The sequence below is a fragment of the Scyliorhinus torazame genome, chromosome 2 (assembly GCF_047496885.1).
Source record: "Scyliorhinus torazame isolate Kashiwa2021f chromosome 2, sScyTor2.1, whole genome shotgun sequence".
In the NCBI taxonomy this organism is placed as follows: Eukaryota; Metazoa; Chordata; class Chondrichthyes; order Carcharhiniformes; family Scyliorhinidae; genus Scyliorhinus; species Scyliorhinus torazame.
The window spans coordinates 260,999,977-261,017,740 of NC_092708.1; the positions used below are offsets into that span (position 1 = coordinate 260,999,977).

The 17,764-nt window shown below is 48.0% G+C and overlaps 1 protein-coding gene across 5 annotated transcripts in view; it reads left to right on the forward strand.

Moving 5' to 3' along the window:
- Nucleotides 1–17,764, forward strand: part of ccdc135 (coiled-coil domain containing 135) — a 303,907-nt gene that overhangs the window by 241,723 nt on the left and 44,420 nt on the right. For 4 of the 5 annotated variants that reach the window (XM_072486250.1, XM_072486247.1, XM_072486260.1 and 1 more), the window contains 2 exons: nt 7,696–7,911; nt 12,951–13,061. In XM_072486250.1, coding sequence (XP_072342351.1) covers nt 7,696–7,911; nt 12,951–13,061 — 327 coding nt within the window. The remainder of the gene's footprint in view (nt 1–7,695; nt 7,912–12,950; nt 13,062–17,764) is intronic. The other variant, XM_072486255.1, reaches the window with a different exon arrangement.

The following is a 17,764-nucleotide window of genomic DNA, read 5'->3' on the forward strand; positions in this document are numbered from 1 at the left end:
CCACCGGCGTAGATTAAACCACCTACCTTACCGGCGGGACAAGGTGGCGCAGGCGGGCTCCGGGGTCCTGGGGGGGGCGCGGGGCGATCTGGCCCCGGGGGATGTCCCCCACGGTGGCCTGGCCCACGATTGGGGCCCACCGATCCGCGGGCGGGCCTGTGCCGTGGGGGCACTCTTTTGCTTCCGCCTTCACCACGGTCTCCACCATGGCGGAGGCGGAAGAGACCCCCTCCACTGCGCATGCGCGGGAATGCCGTCAGCGGCCGCTAACGCTCCCGCGCATGCGCCACCCGGAGATGTCATTTCCGCGCCAGCTGGCGGGGCACCAAATGCCTTTTCCGCCAGCTGGCGGGGCGGAAATTAGCCCGGCGCGGGCCTAGCCCCTTAAGGTTGGAGTTCGGCCCCCCAAGATGCGGAGCATTCCGCACCTTTGGGGCGGCGCGATGCCCGACTGATTTGCGCCTTTTTGGGCGCCAGTCGGCGGACATCGCGCCGATACAGGAGAATTTCGCCCATGACATGGAGTGAATCAAATTGGCTGAAGATTGGCATCTGTGATGCTGGGATCTCCGGAGGAGACCAAGTTGGACCATCCACTTGACACCTCTTGCTGAAGATTGTTGCATAGACTTCAGCCTGAACATTTTTAAAACTCATTTTTAAAATTAATTTATGGGATGTAGGAATCGCTGTTTGGGCCAGCATTTATTGCCTATTTCTCACTGCCCTCCATTTCAGAGAAAACCATATTGCTGTGGGTCTGGAGTCACATGTAGGCCAGACAAGATAAGGATGACAAATTTCCTTCCCTAAAGGACATTAATCAACTAGATGGGTTTTTACGACAAATCAACGGTGGTTTAATGGTCATTATTAGACTTTTATTCATTCCAGATTTTTATTGAATTCAAATTTCACCATCTGCCATGGTGGGATTCAAACCCGGTTCACCAAATCTTGCTCTGGGGCTCTGGATTACTAGTGACAACACAACACAACTACTCTACCGCTTCCTTTGACACTTATGTGCTGGACCTCTCCTATCTTTGAGGATGGAGATGCTTGTGGAGTTTCTCCTCCAGTGAGTTGTGTATGTGTCCACCACCATTCATGACTAGATGTGGCAGGACTGCAGAGCTTAGATCTGATCCATTGTTTGTTGAATTTCTCAGCTCTGTTGTTACATCACCCTGGGCAAGTGTGCGGTCAATTCCAGCCCCACAGGCCCCAGAGTCTGAACACAAGTGAATTAACCAGGAGGTAAACCCTGCTCCTAGCCCAAAACACTCCTGTACTTCAAAGAGGTACTTCCTCTCGACCCTGTCGAAGGCCTTTTCTGAATCCGGGGAGATGATCACCTGTGTTCTCTCTATTACATTCATCAGCCACCTGATGTTCCAAGTTTTTTTTTCTTTTTATAAATTTAGAGTACCCAATTCATTTTTTCCAATTAAAGGGCAATTTAGCATGTTCAATCCACCTACCCTGCACATCTTTGGGTTGTGGGGGCGAACCCACCCAAACACGGGGAGAATGTGCAAACCCCACACGGACAGTGACCCAGAGCCGGGATCGAACCTGGGACCTCGGCGCCGTGAGACTGCAGTGCTATCCACTGCGTCACCGTGCTGCCCTCTGATGTTCCAAGTTAACTACCTACCCTTTACAAAGCCCGTCTGGTCCCCTGCGACCACCTCTGGCACACAGTTCTCCAGTCTCTTGGCCAGGACTTTCGCAAGTACCTTCGCCTCTACCTTAAGCAGTGAAATGGGTTTGTTCGATCCGTATTCCGTCAGGTCTTTGTTTTTTTGGGGGGTATCAGCGATATTGTGGCCTGTGTTAACGTAGGAGGCAGGGTGCCCCTTGCTAGCGAGTTTGCGAACATATCCCTTAGGTGTGGGGCCAGGGCCGTCGCAAATTTTTTAAAGAAGTCTGCCAGGAACCCATCGGGTCCTGGTGCCTTCCCTACCTGCATGGAGCTGATGCTCTCCATGATTTATCCCAGACCTTGTGGTGCTTCCAGTTCCCCCCGCCTGTCCTCCCCCACAGTGACATGTCCAGTACATCGAGGAATCATTTCATCCCCGTGCCCCTGTCGGGGGGCTCGGAGGTGTACAGACCTCGGTAGAAGGTCTCAAACGCCCGGTTGACCTCTTTTGGTTCCATTACCAGACTGCCTCTGCTATTTCTACCTGCACTATCTCCCTCATGGCTCAGCTTTCTGCTTTCTCAGCTGGTGAGCCAGTAGGCGGCCAGCCTTTTCGTAAAAGGTCCTTCTTGTCTGGCGGAATTGGTGTACTGCTTTCCTGGTGGATCGCAGGTTAAAATCCATTCGCAGCTTTTTCCTCTCCCCCAGAAGCTGTATGGTCAGAGCCTCAGAGTACGTTCTGTCGACCTCCAGGATGGGGTCGATCAGTTATTGCCTGGCCGCCCTCTCTTCCCTGTCTCTACAAGCCTTATAAGCTATAATTTCTCCCCTGATCACAGCCTTCAGTGCCTATGGCCTGTGATGTTTTTTGGCAGAAGGCCTTGTCAGTTAAGAGGTCCGTGTCCAGCCTCCATGTGGGGCCAGTTTTATTCTTTCTAGGCTTTCTCATGATAGAACTGAGTGGGTTGCCAGGCCGTTTCAGAGGGCATTTAAGAATCAACCATATTGCTGTCCGCCTGGAGTCACATTTAGGTCAGACTTGGCAGGACGACAGATTTCATTTCCTAAAGAGCATTACTGAACCAGATGGGTATTTCACAACAATCAACTATCGTTTCCTGGTTATTATTTGACATTTAATTCCAGATTTTAATTGATTGAATTCAAATTCCACTCTGGTGGGATTCAAACCTGGGCCCCCACAGCTTTACCCTGGATTACTAGTCCAGTGACAATATTACGATGCTACTGCCTCCTCTGGTTGCACTCTCGTCTTCAAGTCAGAAGGTGATGTGTTCATGTCCCATTCCAGACACTCAAGTGCAGAAGGTAAACAAAGGCTCTGTCTACCCTCCAAGGTGGACCTAAAGGACAACGGCACTTTAGCAAAGGAGAGCAGAGTTATCCCCAGTGCCCTGGCCAATATTTACTCCTAAGCAACATCACTGAAACATTTTACCTGTTGAAACACATCACCGGTTATTTAGCTCATTGCTGCTGGTGAGATCTTGCTGCGCACAAATTGGCTGCTGAATTGCCTACGTTGTAACAATGACTACACTTCAAAAGCTACCTTACTGACTGTAAACCACCATGGTTTATATATATATATTTTTTTCTTCATTGTTTATTTATTTAGTTAAATTTTGGGGGGGGAAATTGAAATTGTTCAAGTTAACCGAAGGTTTAAGACGTGGCAGGAGATCTCAGACCCGTGTCATGCTCCTCGTGTGCGATGTGGGAGCTCAGGGACACGTCCACTGTCCCTGGCTCCTTCACGTGCAAGAAGTGTGTCCAGTTGCAGCTCCTGTTAGACCGCTTGACGGCTCTGGAGCTGCGGATGGACTCACTTTGGAGCGTCCGCGATGCTGAGGACGTCGTGGATAGCACGTTTAGCGAGTTGGTCACACCGCAGGTGAAAGGTACTGAGGGAGATAGTAAATGGGTGACCAAAAGACAGAGCAAGAGTAGGAAGGCAGTGCAGGTGTCCTCTGCGGTCATCTCCCTGCAAAACAGATATACCGCTTTGGATACTGTTGAGGGAGATGGCTCACCAGGGGAAGGCGGCAGCAGCCAGGTTCATGGCACCGTGGCTGGCTCTGCTGCGCAGCTGGGCAGGAAGGAGAATGGCAGGGCTATAGTGATAGGGGACTCAATTGTAAGGGCAATAGACAGGCGGTTCTGCGGACGAAATCGAGACTCCAGGATGGTATGTTGCCTCCCTGGTGCAAGGGTCAAGGATGTCTCGGAGCGGCTGCAGGACATTCTGGGGGGGGAGGGTGAACAGCCAGCTGTCGTGGTGCACGTAGGCACCAACGATATAGGTAAAAGACGGGACGAGGTCCTACAAGCTGAATTTAGGGAGCTAGGAGTTAAACTAAAAAGTAGGACCTCAAAGGTAGTAATCTCAGGATTGCTACCAGTGCCACGAGCTAGTCAGAGTAGGAATGTCAGGATAGAGAGGATGAATACGTGGCTCGAGAGATGGTGCAAGAGGGAGGGATTCAAATTCCTGGGACATTGGAACCGATTCTGGGGGAGGTGGGACCTGTATAAACCGGACGGTCTGCACCTGGGCAGGACTGGAACCGATGTCCAAGGGGGGGTGTTTGCTAGAGCTGTTGGGGAGAGTTTAAACTAATGTGGCAGGGGGATGGGAACCGATGCAGGAAGTTGGAAGGTAGTAAAACAGGGACAGAAATAAAAGGCAGTAAGGGGGAAAGTGTAAGGCAGAGAAGCCATAGTCAAAAATCAAAAAGGGCGACAGTACAAGGTACAGTGACTGAGGGGAGCTCAGTGAATAGGACCAGGAATACTAAAAGAAATAAAACGGGAAGTGAAAACATTAATGGTAAGCGATGCGGCAGGTTGTTACAGGAAGATGTGGGTTCGACGACAAGGAAAATTAGGAGAAAGGTTAAGAGGAAATATAACTTAGGAGAGGTTACTGATCGAGGTGTTAAGATTAAGAACAGAGGTAAAAAAGCCAACATAAGTGTACTTTACCTGAATGCTCGTAGTATTCGGAATAAGGTAAATGAGTTGATGGCGCAAATCATCGTGAATGACTATGATTTAGTGGCCATTACTGAAACATGGTTAAAGGCTGGTCACGACTGGGAGTTAAATATCCGAGGGTATCAAACTTTTCGGAAGGACAGAGTGGATGGTAAGGGAGGTGGTGTAGCTCTGTTATTTAAGGATGACATCCGGGCAACAGTAAGGGATGACATCGGTGCTATGGAGGATAAGGTTGAATCCATTTGGGTGGAAATCAGGAATAGTAAGGCGAAAAAGTCACTGATAGGAGTAATCTCTCGGCCACCAAATAGTAACATTATGGTGGGGCAGGCTATAAACAACGAAATAACAGATGCATGTAGAAATGGTACAGCAGTTATCATGGGGGATTTTAATCTCCATGTTGATTGGTTTAACCAGGTCGGTCAAGGCAGCCTTGAGGAGGAGTTTATAGAATGTATCCGCGATAGTTTCCTCGAACAGTATGTAATGGAACCGACGAGGGAACAAGCGGTCCTAGATCTGGTCCTGTGTAATGAGACAGGATTGATTCAGGATCTCATAGTTAGGGAGCCTCTCGGAAGGAGCGATCACAATATGGTGGAATTTAAAATACAGATGGAGGGTGAGAAGGTAAAATCAAGCACTAGTGTTTTGTGCTTAAACAAAGGAGATTACAATGGAATGAGAGAAGAACTAGCTAAGGTAGACTGGGAGCAAAGACTTTATGGTGAAACAGTTGAGGAACAGTGGAGAACCTTCCAAGTGATTTTTCACAGTGCCCAGCAAAGGTTTATACCAACAAAAAGGAAGGACGGTAAAAAGAGGGACAATCGACCGTGGATATCTAAGGAAATAAGGGAGAGTATCAAATTGAAGGAAAAAACATACAAAGTAGCAAAGATCAGTGGGAGACTAGAGGACTGGGAAATCTTTAGGGGGCAACAGAAAGCTACTAAAAAAGCTATAAAGAAGAGTAAGATAGATTATGAGAGTAAACTTGCTCAGAATATAAAAACAGATAGTAAAAGTTTCTACAAATACATAAAACAAAAAAGAGTGGCTAAGGTAAATATTGGTCCTTTAGAGGATGAGAAGGGAGATTTAATAATGGGAGATGAGGAAATGGCTGAGGAACTGAACAGGTTTTTTGGGTCGGTCTTCACAGTGGAAGACACAAATAACATGCCAGTGACTGATGGAAATGAGGCTATGACAGGTGAGGACCTTGAGAGGATTGATATCACCAAGGAGGTAGTGATGGGCAAGCTAATGGGGCTAAAGGTAGACAAGTCTCCTGGCCCTGATGGAATGCATCCCAGAGTGCTAAAAGAGATGGCTAGGGAAATTGCAAATGCACTAGTGATAATTTACCAAAATTCACTAGACTCTGGGGTGGTCCCGGCGGATTGGAAATTAGCAAACGAGACACCACTGTTTAAAAAAGGAGGTAGGCAGAAAGTGGGTAATTATAGGCCAGTGAGCTTAACTTCGGTAGTAGGGAAGATGGTGGAATCTATCATCAAGGAAGAAATAGCGAGGCATCTGGATGGAAATTGTCCCATTGGACAGACGCAGCATGGGTTCATAAAGGGCAGGTCGTGCCTAACTAATTTAGTGGAATTTTTTGAGGACATTAACAGTGCGGTAGATAACGGGGAGCCAATGGATGTGGTATATCTGGATTTCCAGAAAGCCTTTGACAAGGTGCCACACAAAAGGTTGTTGCATAAGATAAAGATGCATGGCATTAAGGGGAAAGTAGGAGCATGGATAGAGGATTGGTTAATTAATAGAAAGCAAAGAGTGGGGATTAATGGGTGTTTCTCTGGTTGGCAGTCAGTAGCTAGTGGTGTCCCTCAGGGATCAGTGTTGGGCCCACAACTGTTCACAATTTACATAGATGATTTGGAGTTGGGGACCAAGGGCAATGTTTCCAAGTTTGCAGACGACACTAAGATAAGTGGTCAAGCAAAAAGTACAGAGGATACTGGAAGTCTGCAGAGGGATTTGGACAGGCTAAGTGAATGGGCTAGGGTCTGGCAGATGGAATACAATGTTGACAAATGTGAGGTTATCCATTTTGGTAAGAATAACGGCAAAAGGGATTATTATTTAAATGATAAAATATTAAAACATGCTGCTGTGCAGAGAGACCTGGGTGTGCTCGTGCATGAGTCGCAGAAAGTTGGTTTTCAGGTGCAACAGGTGATTAAGAAGGCAAATGGAATTTTGTCCTTCATTGCTAGAGGGATGGGGTTTAAGACTAGGGAGGTTATGCTGCAATTGTATAAGGTGTTAGTGAGGCCACACCTGGAGTATTGTGTTCAGTTTTGGTCTCCTTACTTGAGAAAGGACGTACTGGCACTGGAGGGTGTGCAGAGGAGATTCACTAGGTTAATCCCAGAGTTGAAGGGGTTGTATTACGAGGCGAGGTTGAGTAGACTGGGACTGTACTCGTTGGAATTTAGAAGGATGAGGGGGGATCTTATAGAAACATATAAAATTATGAAGGGAATCGATTGGATAGATGCGGGCAGGTTGTTTCCACTGGCGGGTGAAAGCAGAACTAGGGGGCATAGCCTCAAAATAAGGGGAAGTAGATTTAGGACTGAGTTTAAGAGGAACTTCTTCACCCAAAGGGTTGTGAATCTATGGAATTCCTTGCCCAGTGAAGCAGTAGAGGCTCCTTCATTAAATGTTTTTAAGATAAAGATAGATAGTTTTTTGAAGAATAAAGGGATTAAGGGTTATGGTGTTCGGGCCGGAAAGTGGAGCTGAGTCCACAAAAGATCAGCCATGATCTCATTGAATGGCGGAGCAGGCTCGAGGGGCCAGATGGCCTACTCCTGCTCCTAGTTCTTATGTTCTTATGGGAAATCCTGAGGCTGTGAGAGATGCTGTATAATCACATCTTTCTATGTGTCTCCATTGTTGCCACTGTTCTTGTAAAACCATTGAAAATGATAATTAAAATATATAAATATATAAAAAAAGAGTTGTTTGATTCTCACTTTGCCTTTCAGAAAATAACAGAACGTTTTGCCAGAAACAGAAAAAAGCCAGCTCACCAGAATGTGGCAGAGCAAGTATTTCTAATCAATCAAGAGCACATCCATCTGACCTATCATCGTGAGGACGACAAGATCACAGCATTGAAGCGAGAGTTCATCCTCCCGCCAAACTTGTTGCAAAAGGATGATCAAGAGGTTAACATGGAACAGATTGTTGTCACCTTTGAGGTACAGCAACACAGTAACTGCATAGCAAAAAGTGCATTATACTAATCTTCATTCTCACCAAGGCCAGCATTTATTGCTAATATGTAGTAGGATTTGCAAAGGTGGTGGCAAGAGATATACTTGATCCACTGCAGTCCATGTGGTGTTGGCATACCCACAGTGCTGTTATGAGGGAAGTTTCAGAATTTTGACCCAGTGACCGTGAAGAATGAATTGATATCCAAGTAGAGATGGTGTGTAACTTTCAATTGAACTTGCAAGATATGATCCCAAGCAACCAGCTGCCTACATCCTTCTAGATGACCCAGATTTGAAAAGTGCTATTGAAGAAACCAAGTGCATCTTGTAAGTAGTACACACTGCATGCCGGATAGAGTCGGTAGATACTAATCAAGCAGACTGCATTGTCCTGAATGGTGTCGGATGTTTTGGGTGTTACTGGAGCTGTACCCATCCAAACATGTGGAAGTATTTTTATCACACTCCTGACCTGTACCTTGTTGGTTGTGGAAAGTGGTGGAAGTAACATTTGTGTCACACGGGTTCCAGGCAATGACCATCTCCAACAATAGAGAATCTAATGATCTCCCCTTGACGTTCAATGGTTACCATCACTGAATCCCCCACTATCAATATTTTGCTGGTTACTATTGACCTGAAACTGAGTTGGACCAACCATTTAAATACTTCAGACACAAAAGCAGGTCAGAGACTGGGAATTCTGGGGTGAGTAACTCACCTTCTGACTCCCCAAAGTCTATCTGCCGTTTACAAAGCAAAAGTAAGGAGTGTGATGAATACTCTCCATTTCCCTGGAGGGGAGCAGCTCCTATAACACTCAAGAAGCTTGACACCAACCAGAACAAAGCAGCTCTCTTGATTGTCACCCGATCCACCTTAAACATTCACCCTCTCTACCACCAATGCAAAATGGTTGAAGTGTGTACCATCTACAATATGCACCGCAGCAGCTCACAAAGGCTCCTACAACAGCACCTTCCAAACCCATGACCTCTTACCACCGAGAACAGCATTTTTCACATTGTTTTCCCAGCGAACTACTTTTACCAAATGGCTGGCCCTCGCAGCCCACACCACGTTCACTTCATACTTAGGTGACCTTCATAAACCCCATCCCCTCCAAGGAGAGTCATGGGGTGTGGACTGTGAGGTTCCCTGTGACCTCAGATGGCTACGAGTTTCCCCGATAAGGCAGCGGGGCTTCCTCTTAACAAGGGAGCCCAGCCCCCTTAACGGGGCAACTCGTATTCATCTGAGATCATGGGGAACCTCACAGTCCACACCCCCCGACTCTCGGGAGGGTTATAAAAGTGACCCTGCTCTCACTTTTATCCATTTAAAATGAATATAATTGATCTTCCTCATTTATGATGGTAAATTGCATTGAGTTCTGCATACTTGAAACCAAGATATTGCATGGCAACAAATAAATTACAGCTTATTTATTGTAAATTTCACTCGCCAACAAACAGTTTCACAACCCTGACACTGAAATCGCTGGTTTTGTTCAATCGGACATTTCCAACTTGAACCCGAGATTTAACTCTGGGCTCCAAAGTACCAAAAGGCTGCTTAATCAATCTGAGGATTCGACACCCCATGTACTATCCAACCTACCTAAACACATTTGCTGATCTGCAAACACTGCATCAACATAGATACGTGAATTCAGCTTTGAAGAAATACAATGAATCTTATTCCTCTCGTCAGCTTATAAATTCAAAATACAGACTTCCGTTGGTGGCATGTAGAGGGGAAGTCCAAAATTGGAGGGGTAGTCCTAAATTTAAGGGTATTGGAGGGAGGTCATCAGGATAATCTCAAAGGTGGTGCATATGAAACTCGAACCGGGTGCCCTGGAAGCCATATTCGGGGTATTGGATCGGCAGGGGTTGGAAGCGGTTGTGAAGGCAGATGTCTTAGCCTTCACATCGTTGATCGCTCGAAGGCGGGTCCTGTTGGGGTGGAGGTCAGCTTCTTCACCCTGTGCCCAGGCATGGCGGGGGGATCTGCTGGAGTTCTTGACACTCAAGAAAGTGAAGTTCGAGTTGAGGGGAAGAATGGAAGGGTTCTACAATTCATGGGCTTTGTTTATTATGTATTTTCAAGAATTGGATGACATCGAACATTAGGGGGGGGGATTGGGGGGTGTGGGTTGCCGTGGGGGGGGGGGGGGTTGGAGTGTATGTGTTGTTGGTGACTATGTATGGGGTGATGGTTTTGTAGCCCAAATCTTTATCCTCTTGGGGGAAAACTCTTGGATGTACCTGGCTGGAGTCCACTCCCTAAAGGTAGGTTCCAAGGATGTTGAGGGCGTCACCCCGCCTGGAATTGTTTCCACAGTCGAGGATTCCCTGCTCCAAAGATGGTCCATGTACTTTTTTTAAGGTCCTCTCGCTGGTCTTGACCTTGTACAACATGGGGCTAGTCTTTTCTAATCCCACTCCCAGGATCCAAGGGCACCCATCTCCGGAATTGGGAACATAGAAGGTATTTCCTAACTTGAAGATCCTGTCGGGTGTCAGAATTTTTTTTTCTCGTTGACGTCTGGAAATGGTGATGGTGATGTGGTGAGCAGACGCACATCAGGTGGCTCTCCTCCAGAACATCGCCGAATCACCACTTTAGGGCGAAAGTAGCCTGAAAATTCTATAGCATCACACCCTCAATTAAGAAAGGGAAGGAACAGATCCAGCATGCCAACATATGGGAGCTTGAGAGGCCAAAGAGATGGTAGTAGCGGAGGAAAAGGACACGAACATCAGGCGGGCGAGCCGGCAGACCTACGAGGCGAGTGGGCCCCGGCAACCCCAGAGTAGGACGCCATTTGGCCAGTCATGTATGCGCTGGCCCAAAAACAGCTATCCAGCCTAATCCCACTTTCCAGCTCTTGGTCCCGTAACACTATTGGTAAGGGTACTTCAAGTACGTATGCAAGTATTTTTAAATGCAATGACAGTTTCAGTCTCTAGCACTCTTTCAGGAGGTGGGTTCCAGGCCTTCCATTACCCTCTGGGTGAAAAGGAATTCTCCTCTACTACTCTATAATCTTTTTACCAATTACTTTAAATAAATTCCCCCTGGCTACTTATGCACTGCTGAGAGAAATAAGTCCTTCTGATCTGCTCTATCAGGCCCCTCATAATTTTATCCATCTTATAAATCTCCCCTCAGTCTCCCTTGCTTTGAAGAAAACAACCGCAGCCTATCCAATCTTTCTTCATAACTACAATTCTCTCGTCCTGACAACAGCCTCGTAAATCTCCTTTACACCTTCTCGAGTGTGACCACTCCTTCCTATACTGTGATGACTAGAACTGGACACAGTATTCTTGCTGAGCAGCCTAATTCATATTTTATACAGTTCTGGCATAATCTGCATGCATATTCAATGCCTCAGCTAATAAAATAAAGTATCCCACATGTTTTCTTAATGGCCTTATCGAATTGTCCTGCTACCTTGAATCTGTAGACATGTAAACCAAGGTTCCACTGTTCCTCTACCCGTCTCAGTGTACTGTGTATTCCCTTGCCTTGTTTTCCTTCCCCATATTCATTAGCTCACACTTTTCCAGATTAAAGCCAATTTGCCATTTATATGTCCATTGCCCAGTCTATTGATATTGTCCTCCAGTCTACAGCTTTCTTCCTCACCATCAACCACATGGCCATTCTTTGTAACACCTGCAAACTTCTCAATCATGCCCTGTTAATGTATTGCTAGTGGTATGGAGTTTAAAAACAGAGAGATTATGTTGCAGATGTCTAGGGTGCTGGTGAGGCCACACCTGGAGTACTGTGTACAGTTTTAGTCTCCTTCAGAAAGGATGTACTGGCACTGGAGGGGGTGCAGAGGAGATTCACGAGGTTGATTCTGGAGTTGAGAGGATTGGCTTATGAGGAGAGACTGAATAGACAGGAACTATACTCATTGGAATTTAGAAGAATGAGGGGGAATCTTATGGAAACATAAAATTATGAAGGGAATAGATGGGATAGAAACAGGGAGGTTGTTTCCACTGGTGGATGAAACTAGAACTAGGGGACATCGCCTGAAAATAAGGACGAGCAGATTTAGGACTGAGTGAGGAGGAACTTCTTCACCCAAAGGGTTGTGAATCTGTGGAATTCCCTGCCCAGTGAAGTAGTTGAGGCTACCTCGTTGAATGTTTTTACGGCAAAAATAGTTAGATTTTTGAACAATAAAAAAATTAAGGGTTATGGTGAACAGGTGGGTAAGTGGAGCTGGGTCCACAAGAAGATCAGTCATGATCTTACTGATTGGCAGAGCAGGCTCCTAGTTCTTATGTTTTTATGTTAAGTCTCAGTTATTGATATATACCACAAAAAGCAAAGGGCCCTGTACTGAACCCGACAGAATCCCACTGAAAACAGTTTCCATTGACAAAAACACCCATCGACTTTTACTTTCTGACATTTTTGGATCCAACTTGACATGTTACTTGAACCCCAGGGCTTTTGCCTTTTGGGCTTGCCTGTCATGTGAGACCTTGCTGAAATCCATGTCATCTATATCAAATATGCTACACTCATCGATTTTCTTTGTTACCTCAAGGAATCACTCCTGTTCCGCTCGGCCCACGAGAGTAGTGCTGTAAAGGCACGTACCATATTCTGAAACTGTCCTTGTCTCCTTCCAACTGTTGTATTTCCCGAACATCTGGCTGGCCTCTCTGTTAAACCTGCAAAGCAGGTTAAACCAGAGGCTGCCAACCACTTTAACATATTTAAATCACAAATTAGTTGCCAGCCCATGTCCCCAGAAGTGGACAGGTTGGGGTTGGATTTTTAAAATGTTAACATCTAAGCTGACCCTAAACCACTTTAAAATTGACCAATTTTGTAGCCGCTCTAGTTTCTATTCTTTAGCATAACAGGTATGGCTGCTTGTTATTTTCTACCATCTTATGAGGATTATCTAAACCTGTATACACTAGAAGAAACAACAGAGATTCTGACATTAAAGTAATTCATCTTCTATTTTTACTGTCCTGCAGGTTGACCCACTGGCGAAGCCTTGTAAAAATGTAGTTCTGTATCAGACTATGATGGCACTGATGAAGACACAGGCTGTGTTAGTGCAAACTGTCAGAGATTCAGAGCATGAGGTAGCATCTGAGCCAACAATCTTAATTTGTAAAGAACAAGGCATACATTTATTATGTGTAATATCAAAGGTTCAATTGTAAAATGATTCAAAGTCTCTCGGACCTCTGGACACCCATTTTAAATTGCAGGATACATCAATCAACGATATCCAGTATAGGATGAGCAGGGTTTCCCTCATTTAATATTCAGAAAACTTAAACCCTTGACTTAAGTCCCTGCCAAAAAATTCCATTCCCTGACCAGTGACTCCATTCCTCTCTGTGGCTTGTGTCTGGGGTTGAATCTGATTGTTTGCAGCCTAAGTATCCGACACTGCAGTAGTGGCTGCATTTCAGATGCACTTTGTTGGTTGTAAACCACCTTAAAATCCTGAAGTCATGAAAGACACTAATATAAATACAACTCTTTCTTTCTTATTGTGTTTGAGTCTGACGTGAATGTTCTGTCCATGACCAAGATTACCTCCCAGTGCCTCCATAAAATCACCCATCTCTGCCACTTCCTCAGCCTATTGGCTGATGAAGCTCAGATCTATGCCTTTGTTACCTCCAGACTTGATAATTCAACAAATCAAGGGTAGAACTGAGACAGGAGAGTAAAATAGTAATATGGGAAATTAGGTCAGAAAATAGCAGGTTTACTCGGGGGAGGTATACAGTGAGTGCGGAGATGCCTTAAAGGTTTGGAACCATCAGAGGAGGTATTTTGGTGTGTGGGGTATGTCGGTGCTGGCTCCTATGTGCAGGAATCACCGGTTTGCCCCGACAGGGATGGATGCGACATATAGGTGGTGGCATAGGGATTGGGTAAGGGACTTATTCATTGAAGAAAGGTTAGCAAGTTTGGGGGAGGGGGAGTTGCAGGAGAAATATGAATTGGGGGGGGGGGGGGGGGGGGGGTGTCTCAGAGGCGGATGACTGGCTTCTTTGCAGAGTTAAAGGATAAGTGCGAGAGATGTGGAGGGGGGCTGGCAAATCATGTCCACATGTTTAGGTCATATCCGCGATTGGTGGGGTTCTGGCGCACGATATTTGAAACTCTATCGAAAATTGTGGGGGTGGTAATGTCGCCGGGTGGTGATCTTTGGACTGTCGGAACTGCGGGAGCTGTTGGATGGGATGGGACTGACATAGTGGCTTTTGCCACGCTGATCGCCCATCGATGGATTCTGCTGGAGTGGAGGTCGGTGGAGCCACCAAGGGTGTCGGTGTGGTTGGGGGATGTTGCAGAATTCCTCAAACTGCATAAGATTAAATTTGCCCTTTGAGGCTTGGAGGGAGGGTTTTGGGCGCGATGGAGGCTGTTCATGTCTCTGTTTAGGACCTGTTCGTTGCCAGCAGTTGGGGGAAGGGAGAGGAGGGGGGAATTAAGGGGAGAAAATGTCAAATTCTTGGGATTGTTATGTTTTTAATTGATTGTGTGTATATTTATGTTGCCTGGCTTGAATAAAAGTATATATATTTAAACTAATTACCTCAAAGTAAAGGTATCTGCAATCATTAAACAACTGAATTTTATATCCAGTTTGAACAGGAGAGGAATGCAGTATTTTAAACTTAAATAATTTGGCAGGATGGTTAATAGTATGGAAGAAGGTCTTAGATCGCAGAAAGATTCTCTGTTGGCTGTCGCCAAAATTGGGAAATGTGATTGGGTGGAGAATTGGTTCGGATGCTGAAATCGCGGCGGGTGCCAATTTCATGCCAAATCGCAATTCTCCATTGCCTCGACAGCGGCGTCACTGCGTTCCGGAATGTACATACAGTAAACACCGTTGACAGATTATTAGTGGGCCTTACCCGGTACTCTCTGGGGCCTCTATGATTTTCCGCCTCTAATGGGCCGAATTCCCAACGCGAGATTCACTTGTGCTTTTAAACATCGTGAAACAAGCATCGTGACTGACGAGGGAGAGAGAGAGGAGGTAGGACACGGAGAGGCACGACAGTGGGCTGCCGGGCCAGACACTGGCTGGGGTGGGGAGGGCCCTGCCCGAGCCGGGGAGCAGGGGGGGTGTGACGGGGAACGGCAGAGTCAAGGCAGCCATCTTGCTGCGCACCCCACTGACTACTCACCTTGGCCCCTGGTTCTGCAGACTGACGCCAACCCTATGAGTGCCCCCTCCCCACCACCCAGTGCTCCTGACCCCACCCTCGACCCCACCACCCCCGCACCTCACCCTCCACCAAAACCACCCCCCCACCACCCAACCGGTCGCCACCCGCCAGTGGGACATCAGGCTGCCGACCTAGGGCAATGCCCACTATATCCCCTATGTGGGCATCTGGCAGGGGCCACGGACCATACTGCTGGCAAGGGCTAGCCAAAGTTACCCCTAGCAGCAGGGCGCCAGGGCCAGAGTCCCCATGGTGCCAGACACCGACGGAGGCAGGGGTGCAGGGATGGGGTGGGGACATGCGGGGCAGAGCCTGCAGTGCCAACCAGGGCCACCATGTAGCCCGGTGGACCTGGTTTGGCCCGAGGGGTATGCACCATGCTAACATATCGGCCTTTCATACCCTGCAGACAATGGATATTGGAGTTCAATCAGCAATGGTGGCCTTCCTGCTAATCACCGCAGACCTGGGGGATGCCCTGCAGTTGTACAAGCTGGAGCTGCTCGAGGAGGAGAATCATGCAGCAGCGGAGCGTGCAGCAGTGAAGCCTGCCCCAGAGGAATAGTAGGCAGCCGTCCAGGATGGAGAGCCAGCCGCCCAACAGTATGACGAGGAAGAGGTGGAAAGGAGGCGCCGCTCGAGGCCTCGTGTGTACCGGCAGTGCGTTATTCGAGGACCTGAAAGAACGGACATGCTGGCGAAGACTCCAGCTGGGCAAGGAGACACTGCAGCATATCTGCCAGATCATAGCGCATCTGGCACCACGGGGGAATGGGGGAGGACAACTGCACCCGATGACTGTCAAGGTGATGGTTGCCCTGAACCTTTACGCCACGTGGTCCGTCTCGGTGGCGAGTGGGGATCTCTCCAGGATCTCACAGAGCTCGGTGCACATGTGCATTTGCGGTGCCAGGGAGGCTCTATATGCCAAGCCGGCTGAATACATCTATTTCAGTATGAACCAAGGCCACCAGGATGTTCGCTGCCATCGATGGGAAGCCTCGGGTCCAGGGGGTGACCGACGGGATGCATGTCCCTCAACGAGTACCTGCAGATGACAGACCGCTCTACACAAACCGAAAGGGGTTCCACTCGATGAACGTCCAGCTGATATGTGACCATCAAATGCGCATCATGCCCGATGCACAATGCCTTCATCCTGACACACTTGACGATTCCTGACATGTTTGAGATGCCCCCACACACCCCCGGCTGGAGGGGTTGGCTCCTGGGTGACATGGGTTATCCACTGTGGTCATGGCTGATGACACCTATCCGGAAGTCAGACTGACACGGAGACTCGCAACAATAATGCCCATGCTGTGACCAGGGGTGTGATCGAGCAGTGTTTCGGCCTCCTGAAGATGTGGTTCAGGTCCTCGCATCGTGGCGGCCCGCTGTGTCCTCCACAACATCGCTGCGAGGGCCAAAGTGCTGGAGGAGGAGGGCGCCAGGCCACCCACGTCTGCCCATTATCTCCCTTCCTCCTCCGGCCAGACCAGACCAGCCCACCCCTCACACCCATCTGACTGATACAGTTTGTAACAGTGGTAACAGGTATTTAATGTGATCAAATATTTACAGATATGTACCCTAGCCCCTAGAACTAAACTGTGCCCTGCACCCGTGCCAACTTATCTGGCGTTTAACTTTCTGGCTTTACGGGCCTTAACGCCAAGTTTAGGTGGATCCCCTCTTTCTCCCTCCGTGTGCCCAGTGGCTCCCGGGCTACTCCATGGGACAGGGTGGGAGCAGAGGTATTCCCTGAGGCTCCCCCGCCACCTAGCGCTGCCACTCCTGGGCCCGCTCTGGTCTAGACCAGGATCTGCATGTTCGTGGCCATGGTGCACAGGTAGTGGACCATCATTGTCTGGGACTGCACCACATCACCCATTGACTGTGCCACCACCTTCTGGGACTGTGTCACATCGGCCAGTGACTGCGCAATCCTCCTCTGGGACTGGGCCACCTCCCTCAGTGTTAGTGCCACGTCGGCCAGCACCTGGGCAATGCCAAGAAGCGACGGTGCAGGACCTGGAGAAAATGGCCTCCGACCAGAGTGAGCGGATCGCCTTGCTTGAGGCTGAGATGGCAAGGCTGATACCAACCCACAGGGCACTCAAGGGGTAAGTTGATGATCAGGAGAACAGGTCTCACCGCCAGAACCTGAGGATTGTTGGACCACCTGAGTTAACAGAGGGCAGAAAGCCGACGGCGTATGTTGTGGGGATGCTCGGAAAGCAGGCCAGAGGGGAAGGCTACGCCAAACCCCCAGAGATAGACCGGGCCCAGAGGTCGCTCCGGCAAAGGCCCAAATCAGGAGAACCACTGCGGGCGATAATAGCGAAACTACATAAATTTCAGGACAAAGAGCAAGTGCTGAACTGGGCAAAGAGTACGCGGTCGTGTAGATGGGAGGGACATATAAACCGCATCTACCAGGGCATTGGAGCCGACTTGGTCAAGTGCAGGGCAGAGTTTAATGGGGCCAAAGTAACTTTATTTAAAAACAAGGTGCGGTTTGGCATGTTGTACCGGCGTGACTGGGTAACCTCTAACAACGAATAACATTATTTAACACGCCA